This window comes from Electrona antarctica (genome assembly GCF_951216825.1).
Source record: "Electrona antarctica genome assembly, chromosome: 12".
In the NCBI taxonomy this organism is placed as follows: domain Eukaryota; kingdom Metazoa; phylum Chordata; class Actinopteri; order Myctophiformes; family Myctophidae; genus Electrona; species Electrona antarctica.
Genome location: NC_136793.1, coordinates 41937860 through 41951266, shown reverse-complemented (window position 1 = coordinate 41951266; position 13407 = coordinate 41937860). Strand labels below are relative to the sequence as shown.

At 45.2% G+C, this 13407-nt stretch overlaps 1 protein-coding gene across 12 annotated transcripts in view; it reads left to right on the top strand.

Moving 5' to 3' along the window:
* The window catches only part of ep400 (E1A binding protein p400), a 44549-nt gene that overhangs the window by 15687 nt on the left and 15455 nt on the right, over positions 1 to 13407 (top strand). For 4 of the 12 annotated variants that reach the window (XM_079516497.1, XM_079516499.1, XM_079516500.1 and 1 more), the window contains exons 22-31: positions 132 to 349; positions 2590 to 2856; positions 4300 to 4476; positions 4919 to 5071; positions 5807 to 5877; positions 6387 to 6676; positions 7200 to 7402; positions 8308 to 8477; positions 9630 to 9826; positions 10048 to 10159. In XM_079516497.1, the coding sequence (XP_079372623.1) occupies positions 132 to 349; positions 2590 to 2856; positions 4300 to 4476; positions 4919 to 5071; positions 5807 to 5877; positions 6387 to 6676; positions 7200 to 7402; positions 8308 to 8477; positions 9630 to 9826; positions 10048 to 10159 (1858 nt within the window). The remainder of the gene's footprint in view (positions 1 to 131; positions 350 to 2589; positions 2857 to 4299; positions 4477 to 4918; positions 5072 to 5806; positions 5878 to 6386; positions 6677 to 7199; positions 7403 to 8307; positions 8478 to 9629; positions 9827 to 10047; positions 10160 to 13407) is intronic. The other 8 variants (XM_079516494.1, XM_079516502.1, XM_079516495.1 and 5 more) reach the window with 5 other exon arrangements.

Genomic DNA, 13407 nt, shown 5'->3' with positions numbered 1-13407 from the left:
ACCTTTTGTAACCCTGGGCTGCTAACATTACTGCTAGTCGGTGACACTCGTATCAAGGAAGCTTGAAGCGTGTCAGGGCCTTAACAGATATCATTCATACCTCTGACACAGCTTCTTGTTTGTTCCCCCAGGTTATTTCAGCCAGTGCAGTATGGCACAAAGCCAGAGGGTCGTCTGGTTACAATTACTGGTAGTGCAGGCCAACGTCCTCCTACCACCTCCACCGCTTCTACCACCATCAGTGCTGCTACAGCTGCTGTTGCTGCTTCTGCTGTCACCACCACACAGCCATCCCAGTCCAGGGGCAAGTCCCCTGTCACCACCACTTCCACTACCACCAGTTCCCAGGGTAAGACCATACCACCATGCCAATTGCACACAGATCCACAGCTATACACTTCTTTATAGACAAACATTGAGACTAGTCGCATGGATGACTGTTTCATGTAATCATGAAATTCCCAAAAGATCTCCAAACCTGTTGTTTTGAGGAGTGCTGGTCTCAGTCCATTCAACCTCCTCTTGTGTGTTTGCTAGTGAGGTGCACCCTAGGAGACATGTATACTTCATTGCGCAACAGTATTGCGTGCAGAGAATAGTTGATATACAAGCTCACGTCGCGGATGCGACTGTTGTGAGCTTAGTGGTCTGCGTGTGCGTGACACCATCACGGGACGGAGCATAAATTAGGCTTGATGGGCTGCACCTGCACGTGCACAAATAGGCTCTGCTGCCGTGATAATGAGCGCTCCTCCCGTTCTTATGACAGCGACTGTAGGTGTGGCTTTGATGACTGTTTTGAATTACTAATATTGTTCACACACAACAGGAACCAAGGATTATATATTTCAAGTGCGAGAGATCACAATACAAATCCTAATCATTCTTCCTCCACACTGGAAGAAAAACGGCATCTGAAAGTTTGATGAGGCATTTTTACACGTGAGTGAAAGAACTTTTCCATTGTATCTTATGAGAGGTGAGGTTCATGTGGTGCCAGCCTGCGCGCGGCGCACGCAGGCTGGTGTGTAGCAGTGTGATGTCGTCTGATAGGGCGTCTATATGGAAGACAGTAAAATGGCAATTCATGGAGATTATTTAATAAGTATGATGAAAATAAGTTAATAAAAGAACAATGGTGATTATGTTAACAAATTAATCTGCTATCGTTTACTTTACTTATAATTTATTTGATGAAATTCAATTTCTGCGTAAGATGAAGTTAACACGGAGCCCGCCAGAACCGTAGTAACCGTAGGATTAATTTAGTCGTGCAGCCTGCCAGAACCGTAGCCTACGTTTTCCAGGGTTTATATTCTTTAATCCATGTTTTGATCCGATCGAATCGTTAGCTGCCGCTCGTTAGCATAACAGTCAAAGTGGGACAGTGGCTGCGGCCATTTTGAAGATGCGTGCGCATCCACTTGCACTCTATGTGCTGCTTTCAGTGGCCTGTATCTCCAAATCGGCGCAATGAATGTCGTTTCTGGTGAAAACAAGGTTTTTCAACGGCCGACAGCAGGCGCTGTGATACTCGCAGTCGGGTTTTTTCACCACCGACCGAGAGAACAACAACCGGTCAAGACACTACACACAGCATTATGTCATTGTAAATAATAAATAATAATACATACGATTTATATAGCGCTTTTCTGGGTACCCAAAGTCGCTTTACAGACATTTTAGTACAGACATTTTTATTAGAAAAACTAGTTAAAAAGTTTTAAAAGGTTGTAACATCCGGTTACGGATATTTGGCTCTTCAAAATAAGGGTTGAGCGCAATAAAACAAAACGGTTAAGACATTACAATCTTGGAACACACATTAATTGATTGGCCTATATAAGGGTTTCATATCATATACTGTAACCTGATTACATTTGTTTGAATCGAGGTAATGTGTGCAGACATTACCTTTCTTTTAAGACTAACTTAACGGCCACAACGAAAGGTTTCCCGAATGTTTGATGATGGTCGGCTGTGAAATCCACATTTTATTATGCTTGAAATGTTTACAGTGTTTAATGTATTGCTGCATGAGTGTATTGTGCTGAGAGTGAATGCACATCATTTACCCTGCCATGCATATGCATTCACTGCATTTTTCCATATTGTCATTAACATGCATTTCTTAATATGGGGTTTCCTGTTTGTTTTCAATGACATCATGTACAATCCTACATCCAAACACTATAGTTGAAACGTCACGGCAGGCTATATTTTCACAGAACACAGCTTATACACCACAGAATCACAAGTCTAGTTTCAGTTTTATGTTGGCTACCATGCAACAGGGCTGTCTGCAGTGTTTCTTTTTTTTGTTATGTCGTTAGTAATTGTACAGTGATTACATTCTTACATTTTGTTTGTGTCTGTTTTTTACTGGCCTGTATTATTTTATGTTTTGTGCCGACATCAAGCTGACATCTTTTAGACACTGTCCCATCACTACTGGACAAATCTAGAGGAAACACTGACTGATTGACCTGAATATTGTAGTCGGCCTTAACAGACACACTGACTGATTGACCTGAATATTGTAGTCAGCCTTAACAGACAGCCCCTGCCAAATTCCCTTGTACTTCACAGCAGTTGGAACAGCTTCTCAGAGAGCCCAGGCTACTGTTACCAGCAGCAGCAACAACAACAGCCATCACACCACCTCTGGGCAGCATGTGTTGGGGACTTCCCCTCTGGCTCTGGGCCAGGCCTTGGCTGGGGCAGTAGTGGGCTCAATCAGCCAGCCTGGCATAGCACAGGTCAGCAGGCCAGCCCTAGCCCCCGGCCATGCCATCCAGCCCAGCTTACTGTCCCAGAGGCTGGTGCTTACATCCCAGGCCCAGGCACGGTTGCCTAGTAAGTGGCCTCCTCCCCTGACCTCCCGTCCCTTTCCCCTGCACACCCCTACCTTCTCAATGTTTTCACCCTCCACTTCTGGCACAGCAGAACGGACTGCTCTGAAATGAGGCCTCTCTCTGGGACACTGCTGATGTGTGTTTCAGTCTTACAGGCTTGTGTTTTAAAGAAATGTCCAATGATGTTTGTATAAAGACTTAATTGTTCCTCAACAAATGCATAAAACAGTAGCTAGCAAATAACCTTGCTAGAAGTTGATATAGCCACTTTCTATTTCAACATCTTATGTACCTTATGTATGTACATGTAGCAGTTGAGCGAGTACACTGGTGCTGTGGTAGTTTTGATGTTTCAGTTAATGGCTGCCATAACATAATACTATTATAAATAATCAGACATAAAAAAGAATGACGCTATGAAATCTGTAGCCATATCAGCAGCCTCTCCGTTGCCTCGGTCCTCCTCAGTTTCTCTCTTCAAACCTGCATGTCCACAATAGAAAAGCCTGCTTACACCACCACCACCGCTCCATACTTTAACCCCAGTTACATCCCTTTCCCTCTTTCTTTAAATATTGCCCCCCTCCCCAACACATCCAGTTTACTAATATTCTTTTGTCTCTTTGCATAAGCCGGGCTGAAGGAAGAAATCCCAATGCTTTGGTTCTCATATTTCTTTGTGTATTTACTGAGGTTTATAGTTTCATTCTGAGGGCAAGCTGCAAAGCATGCACTAGTTTGTCGACCAGACCACTCCCTGCCTCAGATGTGAACAGAGAAAGCTTTTTCAATAACACACCATAAATAAATCAAAGAGAAAAAAGTGTTGATTGCTCTAAATATCGTTCCTTTGCAATTTGAAGATAAATCATTGTACCTATTTACCGGTGGTTAGTGTGTTGCTATTGAAAAGGCAGCAGAGCACAACTCACTCCTTTAACTGAATGTGTTTGTTTCAGGCACTCTGTCTCACCTGAGGATCTTTTGTTTTCATTTTATGTTTCAGGCATTTTTGCTGAAGCTCTAGTCATATCCTGAGTTTAATGGGTGTGCGGGAACCGGGAGGGCGTTCAGTGTCTTGCTCAAGTTCAGATTGGCAAGGCACGTGGCAAATGACAGACATTTTTCATTGCAGGGGTCGATCCCATGACCCCGTGGTTACGGGACATTCTCTCTCAAAAGCCACCGCTTGCCATCTCATTTTGTTTCTCCCTCAATAGGAGCTGCTATGGTTCTGTCGTGGAGGGCAGCTGTGCTCACTCCACCGATTTAACCCACCCTTGGTTCTGCATGTCTTCTCCCTTTCGTTTTTCACCCTATGACTAATACACTGTATATGTTATTGTTCTATATAGAGCCCAATGTATGGATCTTTGTAGTCCGTTTGTGTTTAACGAGGCATGTACGTCCATTGTGTCTCTATGTGTGCCCTTGCGTCCTGTTGAAGGTGGAGATGTTGTGAAGATCGCCCAGCTGGCCAACATAGCCGGCGGTCAGAACCGAATCTCTCAACCAGAGACCCCCGTCACCCTTCAGTTCCAGGGCAATAAGTTCACATTGTCCCCTAGCCAGCTGCGACAGCTCACAACGGGGCAACCGTTGCAGCTCCAAGGTACTCTCGGTAATGTACACCCCACAGTCATACTATTTTCAACTGTCTCTGTTTTCATCTAACTTGATGCATATACTTGGTTGCATTGCATGTCACTGTCACGTGCAGCGATAATGGCCGATCTACAAACTCACGACACGTGAGCATGTGGATCAACAATTTCTTATGTGCACCAGTGTCACACAACTAAGTGTAAATCAATTCTCAGTAATTATCAGTTAAATAAAAGCATGTTTTTTTAATTACTGTTTTTGATTGTTCTCATTTCCATGTGCCTTCGTCAAGATGGCCAAATAAAGAGGAAAAAACGATATTGAGACATTTGCCATCAATATTGAGATATGAACATTTGTCCAGATCTTCAGCCATAATTGTCATTACGTTTGTATTTTAGAAGTGTGCACGCAGATACCCTGACATAATATGTAATACTTGTGTTGTGTGGTTGTAGGAAACATCCTGCAGATCGTGTCGGCCCCTGGTCAGCAGATCCTCAGGCCTCAGGGCCCCATGGTCATGCAGACAGTCCCACCAGCTGTCCCTGTATCCAATGCCTCCGCCACATTAACTCCCCCTCCACCTGCCACCTCCTCCCCCCAACAAGGTGAGCTAACGACAGGGTTTACACCATAGATATATATAAACTCTAGATAGCTCACCCGCGCTGTTGGCCAATGGAGAGCGACGTCGTTACGTGGCGGCCATCTTACCTCGGGACACATAACATTGTGTCTATGGGGCATGTACTCTTAAATGACCATAACTTGCTCAATTTTCAACCGATTTTCAAACGGTTTGGTTTGTTATAAACGTCAGAGACGTCCGCATACGTATATGATTTTATACGACGTTCATATAAAAAACATAAATTAAGCAGATAAGCGTCCTGAATCATAGCCACGTTGACAACGTTTGTAATAAACCAACCCGTTTGTAAATCCGTCAAGATTTGAGCGAGTTATGACTGTTTCTGTTTGAGCTGCCATTGAACATACTGTACTGTAGCCCCGAAGTAAGATGGCTGCCGGGTGAACGACGTCAGAAACTCCGCCTTGAGCCATCTAGTGTTTATATATATCTATGGTTTACACAGCCTCTTCCAAATCACTGATTCACACACGGCAGCCAGGTGTGTACGAGTGGCCTACAGTGATTCTAAATCATTTTGCAAGAATGTAACACTACTTGGTGGCCAACAGTTCATAATAGTAATAAGTAGGTGTAGTAATAGAGAAAATATAATATAATAGTAATAATAATAATGGATTATTTATAATTGAGTGACCATCAGCAATCACATTTATTGAATATCTACATAACTATTTTTTTCTCTGTATAGGTCTAGGTGTGACCTCCAATGCCACAGCGGCTTCCAACAGGCCTACTACTGCAACTCCTGCTGCCCCCCAGGTCTGTACATTGTCATCAAAAGCTCTGATACTAAAGGAATTTTATACAAATAAATAATAGAAATAAAGTAATTTGGGGGGGGGGAATTACTCCTTTTAATGCTTATTCTAATTCTGATTAATTGTCAGCATACTTGAAAGATAATTAGATTAATATTGAGAGAGTTGGAGGTTGTGTGAGGAAAATCATGCACCGCTCCAATGAAAGATCACATTGTGTGTGGCACTTAACCCATTTAGACCTGAGGACGCATCTGTGTCATATTATAGCTTTTAACCCATTTTGGGTTAAGCATTATGTTATACTTTAGCTATTGAAAAATAGCAGATCTACAAGCTCATAGCGCGCCACCGAGTGGCGCGCTATGAACTTGTAGGTCTGCTATTTTTGAAAAATCGTAAAAATGCGGCACAAATCTTTGAATTTATATTCTTTCAGAGCGAACGTTTTTTTTATTTCGACGTCAGGCCTGAATGGGTTAATACATTTTTTCGGTCTTTCTCGTGCAGGAGACTTCAGAGGAGAAAATCCGCCAAATTAAGGAGCGTCTAAGCCAGCTGTTTGCGGCCAACGAGCGGCGCTGCAGCCGCAGCGTGCTGTACGGCTCCGACCTCCTCCAGGCCTGTGCCGTGAGCACAGAGCCTGGCCACACTGCCCACAGCGCTGGCGGCTGGAGGTGGGTGGGCAGGGAGAGCTGTCTGAGGGCCCAGCACACATTTGTGGGAACCACCACTCACCTCCAATCGGCTCTGCTCTCTTCCGACGCACGTCTGGAGTCGGGCAACAACCTCGTCAAGAGGTATCTTATTATCTCATGTGGAATACTCCCTAGGCGGAGAGCAGCTTGTTACTTAACCTCAGAGGAGCTTTGCTCAAAGAAAATGATGCTGTATTATTTACCATGTCACAAATGTGAGTAGGCCTGTCACAGTTATTATATAATCGCCTAATCGCAATTATTTGAGATAATCACAATTATTTTTTGCATAATCGTCAATCGTTTCCATGTTGAAAAATGTCCATACATTATTTAAGAAATAGCAGAAATAGATTTGTAAGCTTGTAGATCAACTATTGCCGCTATTTTGTAATTTTTTTGGAAAGAAAATCACATAATCAAATATTGTGTGTCAGTGATGTCTTTGTCATAGCTGCCCTGTGTAATTTGTGATTCGAAGCCTAAAAGGCAAACCGAAATACAAATTGTAACGTTTCCAATGTTCAATAAAAAAACACAATTAAATAGTTAATCGCAATGATCGTCAACTTGAATTTGAAATCGTGACAGCCCTAAATGTGATCTTTCTTTGTCCATCTTCCAGGTTGTCTTGTGTGATCCCTACAGCAGTGGCCCCTCAGCCTCAGCTGTACGCAGCCAATCCCCCAGTTCCCTACAGCCTGGAGCAGAAGTCCTTCAGCCGCAGGCTCCAGGAGGCTACTGCCCTGCACAACGCGGATATCCGCCGTCTTGCAACTAGCCGACTCTTCCACTGCCCTGATTTGCAGTTAATGCAGATGGACTCAGGTCAGCTTAGTAAAATCCTTAGGGCTCCATGCCACATTATATACAATTCACATGTATCATTCTATCGTCACTTTGACTTGAGCGTATGGTACACTCAAATCAGGTCTCCGGGGCGTGTACCTCTCCGTTGTAGACATGTCTGACAATCTGACTGGCGTCTAAACATTATGTAGCAGCCACTATTCACTTAATAGGATGTAACTGAACATCTAACATAACCCTGCGTATCCTTAACGCAAATAGGTAGTTGTAATCACAGGGTTAACATGTGACATAATAACACGCATTTAACGTGCACAAAATTGCTTTATTATTATTATTGGGTTGCCATTGGAAGTTCCAAGGGAGCCGTGGATATAACGGTCCCAACTCGGGACTGTGCGAGGGAGGGACGGGATGTCGGGAACTCATTCTAAAATGATATCTGGCAAGACGTTTTGTCTTCACTAGTAGTACATTTCTACTGTATCTCCACATCAGTGATTTTCTTCCACCGCATTGTTCTGCCTATATGACACTTTTTCTTTTGTTTAACTGGACTTGCGCTGTTACGATTGAGGTCATATTTGTGTCCGCTCAGGGCCACTTGTGTATCCAAATATGTGTGTGTGACTGTGACTCCACTGATATGATTGAAGGGGTAACTTTCGAGAATTTGTTCTTTCTTATTGGCTTCACAGAAGAACTCACAGGGACGCGCCTCTGAAAGAGGGTTGTATTATCTAAATCACAATCGGTCCAGCGCTGCAGACATGTCCATTATTATGCTTTGTTCGAAAGGATACGATTAATGTTTGATAAATCACACATGAGCCCGTCGTAAGATGATTCCTGCGCTGGTTTCTACACTCCATTGACAAATGAGGGTCATTGACTGCATTCTGACAGCTTTTTCTCTCTTAAAGGTAAATTGGAGGCTCTAGCCATTCTGCTCCAGAAGCTGAGGTCAGAGAGCCGCCGTGTCCTCATATTCACCCAAATGGTGAAGATGTTGGACATCCTAGAGGCTTTCCTAGACCACAGACAGCTCACCTACATACGTGTGGATGAAAGCCTCGACCCCGAAGAACGACAGGTAGAGGCATTAACCAATCGGATGAGCTCTAAGCAAGAATGTTTACTTTGTTTGCTTTGATTTGCCAAGTGGAATTAATGTAATAGACGATAATTAATCAATAGACGGGACAAAGGTTTGTCTTGATGCCATGCTGAGACATACTGACAATAAAGTACAACAGGGCATCAAATCCTGTACAAAGACACTGTGCATAATGGGTAATATTTGCACAACAATTAGGGTGTTCACTCTCTCATAGACAGCCCTGCCTTTCTATTCTCCCTTTCTAACACCAGCACCTCCTATGATCAGTGCAGTGTTTTCTGGCTTTACATAAGGGACAGACTACTTTGCTCTCTTCCCTCCCTGTTGGATGCTGTTCCTTCCAGGGCTCGAGAGATGCAGACAATTGATTTCTGTTAACAACCTGTCTGATGGGCTTTTATATTCTTCTTGTACTTTTTGAGTGGTGTAAACCACTCCTACGACTGGCTTTGTTAGTCTGTCTGTCTGTGCTCAAAAAATGAGCATGGTTGCTATGGTCACCCAGTTCACACGGGTGTGATTTCATTACGTCAGACATTACGTCAGACCACAGCTGATCAGGCTATAAGACCTTACACCACTCAGTTCACACGGGTGTGATTTTTCTGCTACGCTTTGCATTGCCACATGAACTGTCCTGTCAATTCCTGAATGCTTCGGTCTAGAATCAACTAACCATTTTCAACTTGTTCAAATTTGTTTCCTGTCTTCCTGGGTCTTTAAGCAGAGTGAACTAGACCCGGTGTTGCTGGTTTGTAAGAATAGTGATTGCAGTGAATGAATGTGTCAAATTAGCCAACACACTCCTTTCTGCGCTTTGCCCTCATCTGACTGACAGTATACGTATACAGTGACATACATACACAACTCAACTCTTCTAATTGAACAATATTCCTGGAGAGAAATGCAATCACACTCGCAATTCTGCAGGATTGCATCTTTCTAGTTCAAAACAGTTTCAGATGAATTACCACATAGGCCCACTGTAGATAACATGGAGACACACTGTAGCAGTGCTCAACATTTGGTCCTTATTGTTGGCCCTTTTTAGCGTATTGCCCTGCACTACTGTGACTACATTTTTGTCTCAATATAAACATGTCTTTCTCCTCTGCCTCCATTCAGGAGAATATGAAGAGGTTTAACAGGAACAGGCAGGTATTCTGTAGCATCCTGACCAACCGATGCTGCTCTACAGTGGGGACAGTGTTTGATGCCGACACCATCATCTTCTACGACACTGACCTCAACCCCAGTATGGATGCACGCACACAGGAGTGGTGCGACAAGATTGGACGCTCAAAGGATATACACATATATAGGTGACTGAATCCATCTTGAATCTAATCTAATATTATGACTCTTCATGTTGTTTTCTTTGTACACCCATTAATGTCACGGGTGAGATATCCAGCATTCTACTTGTTTGTGTTGACATCCTTTTATGATGGAATGAATGTGCCTTTATATATACCATCTACCTTCCTTGGCAGAACCTAATGTTGCATTTGTGAGGTAACAATTAAATTACTGTCTCCTCCAGGCTGGAAAGTGGTCATTCCATTGAAGAGAAGCTGTTGAAAAATGGCACAAAGGACCTGATCAGGGAGGTGGCTGCCCAGGGCACAGACTACACCCTGGCCTTCCTCACACAGGTAGCATGAGCTCACAGAAGCCCTGTCCCTGCACGTCATGTTCACCAAAGAGCATTGTTCCCTTCACTGCACAAAATCCACATTTATTACTATTAATTGGACTGTGAAAATTGAATATGTACATGTTGATCTATATTTATAATTTACAGCAGATCGTATACAGTTGGAGGCCATCGATATTGTCCTTTTCTTTTTGCTGAGGTTTGCGTGATCTGCGCAAAAGGACAGTTAACCCATTTTGGGCGGGAACCCCTTTTGGTGTTTTAAACATTATGTTATAATTTAGCTATTGAAAAATAGCAGATCTACAAGCTCATGGCGCGCCACCGAGTGGCGCGCTACGAGCTTGTAGGTCTGCTATTTTTGAAAAACCGTGAAAATATTTATTTCAGAAAACTGGAGGATTTAGAAGGATTTTTTAAAATTTTGAGGTCAGGCCTAAATGGATTACATTACATTACAGTCATTTAGCAGACGCTTTTATCCAAAGCGACTTACAATAAGTGTATTCAACATAGGTAGGGAACAAAAACTACTAATCACCAGAAGTCTTTAGTGCATTTTCTGCAAAAACAAGCAACCAAGAGTATACCTAGCGCTAAGGTAAAAGTGCAATATATCAGCTACCTATTTCCTTAACCAGATGAGACAAAATAGCTAAATCAAATGAGCATGAGCTAAAACAATTAAGTGTATCGACTAAACAAGATCCAATAAACAATACAATAATAGAAAACAAGCGTTCGTACAACTAGTTAACAACAAGTAGGTCAGGCAGAGAGGAAGGGTAGTGTTTCCTGAAGAGGTGGGTTTTCAACCTGCGGCGAAATATGGGCAGTGACTCTGCTGTCCTAACATCAGTGGGGAGTTCATTCCACCACTGTGGGGCCAGAACAGAAAAGAGTCGTGACCGTGTGGATCGGCCAGAAGGACCCTTGAGTGACGAGGCAATCAGTCGCCCCGAGGTGGCAGACCGAAGTGGTCGGGCAGGGGTGTAGGCATCGACCATAGCCCGGAGGTAGGAAGGAGCTGTTCCTTTCACTGCCCTATAGGCTAACACCAGGGTTTTGAACTGGATGCGGGCCGCTACGGGGAGCCAGTGTAGAGAACGGAGAAGGATGGTTGTGTGGGAGAACTTGGGGCGGTTGAACACCAGACGAGCCGCAGCTTTCTGAACAAGCTCCAGAGGTCTGATGGCAGATGCCGGAGCACCAGCAAGGAGGGAGTTGCAGTAGTCCAGGCGGGAGATGACGAGAGCCTGGATGAGCACCTGGGCTGCCTTCTCCGTGAGGAAGGGGCGAATCCTCCTGATGTTGTAGAGGAGGAATCTGCAGGACCTTGTCACTGATGCGATGTTTGCCGAGAACGTCAGTTGATCGTCCAGGGTCACACCCAGATTTTTCGCAGTCCGAGTTGAGGTCACCACAGCATTATCAATGGTGATGGCCATGTCTCGGTGCGGACAGCCCTTCCCCGGGAGGAACATCAGCTCGGTCTTGTCCAGGTTGAGCTTCAGGTGGTTTGTCGACATCCACGCCGAGATGTCAGCCAGACAAGCAGCAATGCGTGCCTCCACTTGGGTATCAGAGGGGGGGAATGAGAGGATCAGCTGGGTGTCATCGGCATAGCAGTGGTAGGAAAAGCCATGGGAGTGGATGACAGCACCCAGAGATGTAGTGTAGAGAGAGAAAAGAAGAGGACCCAGAACCGAGCCTTGGGGAACCCCAGTTGTGAGCCTGTGTGGTTCTGACACAGACCCTCTCAGCATCACCTGGTAGGAGCGACCCGTCAGGTAGGATGCAAACAGGGAGAGTGCAGAGCCTGAGACACCCATCCCCTCGAGGGTGGAGAGGAGGATCTGATGGTTCACCGTGTCGAACGCTGCAGACAGGTCCAGGAGTATCAGGACGGAGGAGAGAGAGTTCGCTCTAGCGGCATGGAGCGACTCCGTCACTGCCAGCAGGGCAGTCTCTGTCGAGTGACCCACTTTGAAACCAGACTGGTTGGAGTCCAGGAGGTTGTTCTGGTGGAGATAGGAGGACAGTTGTTTAAAGACAGCACGTTCGAGAGTTTTAGATAGGAAGGATAGAAGGGAAACCGGTCTGTAGTTCTTGATCTCAGAGGGGTCAAGTGTCGGTTTCTTCAGGAGGGGGGTGACTCTGGCAGTCTTGAAAGTAGAGGGAAAGTAGCCAGATGTCAGAGAGGTGTTAATAAGGTGGGTTAAGAAGGGAAGAAGTTCAGGTGCAATAGACTGCAACAGAGTGGATGGGACCGGGTCCAGAGAGCATGAGGTGGGGCGACTAGAGGTAACAAGGAGAAGGACCTCGTTAGGGGAGAGGGGAGAGAAGTGTGATAGAGAGGGGATGGGGGGGGGAAGAGGAGTAGATGAAGGTAGAGAGGGGGGGGTGGCAGGCAGACGGGTGTGGGTAGTGCGCAGGGCACCAGCCGGGGGAGAAGGGAAGGAGGATCGGATATCGTTCACCTTCTTGTCAAAGAAGTTGGCGAAATCGTCAGGGAGGAGGGACGAGGAGGGAGGAGGGGGTGGTGGTTGTAGGAGAGAGGAGAAAGTTTCAAAGAGTTTTTTAGGGTTGGAAGCAGAAGCCTGAATTTTAGTGCAGAAAAAAGCAGCTTTAGCAGCTGATAGAGAGGAGGAAAAAGTAGAAATGAGAGATTGGAAGGTGAGAAGGTCCTCCGGGAGGTTGCCATTTCTCCATTTGCGCTCAGCCGCTCTCAGGCTCCGTCTCTCAGTCCGCACTGAGTCCGACAACCAGGGGGCAGGTGGAGTTTGGCGTGCAGGCCTGGTGGTGAGGGGACAGAGATGGTCGAGAGAAGAGGATAGAGTAGAGAAAAGAAGATCTGTGGCGGTATCAGGGGATAGAAGAGCAAAGGATTCAGGGGCAGGGAGAGCAGAGAGAACAGAAGAGGAAAGATCAGTGGAGGAAAGTGAGCGAAGATTGTGACGCGAGGAAATCATGTGGGTAGGGAGGGGCTGTGAGGGGGGAGAGGAGAGAGAGAGAGAGTAGGACATGAAGTAGTGATCAGAGAGTTTCTTACCCTTTTCACTGGAAAGAGGAGTGACAGACAGGTTAGCAATAGAGCAGCCTCTGGTGAAGATCAGGTCCAGTTGGTTGCCCGCCTCATGGGTAGGAGGAGATGGGGAAATAACTAGGTCAAAGGCGGCGAGAAACGAAAGTAGTGGGTCTAGCTGCTTCTCAGTCGGGAGGTTGAAGTCACCCAGAAGGATGAAT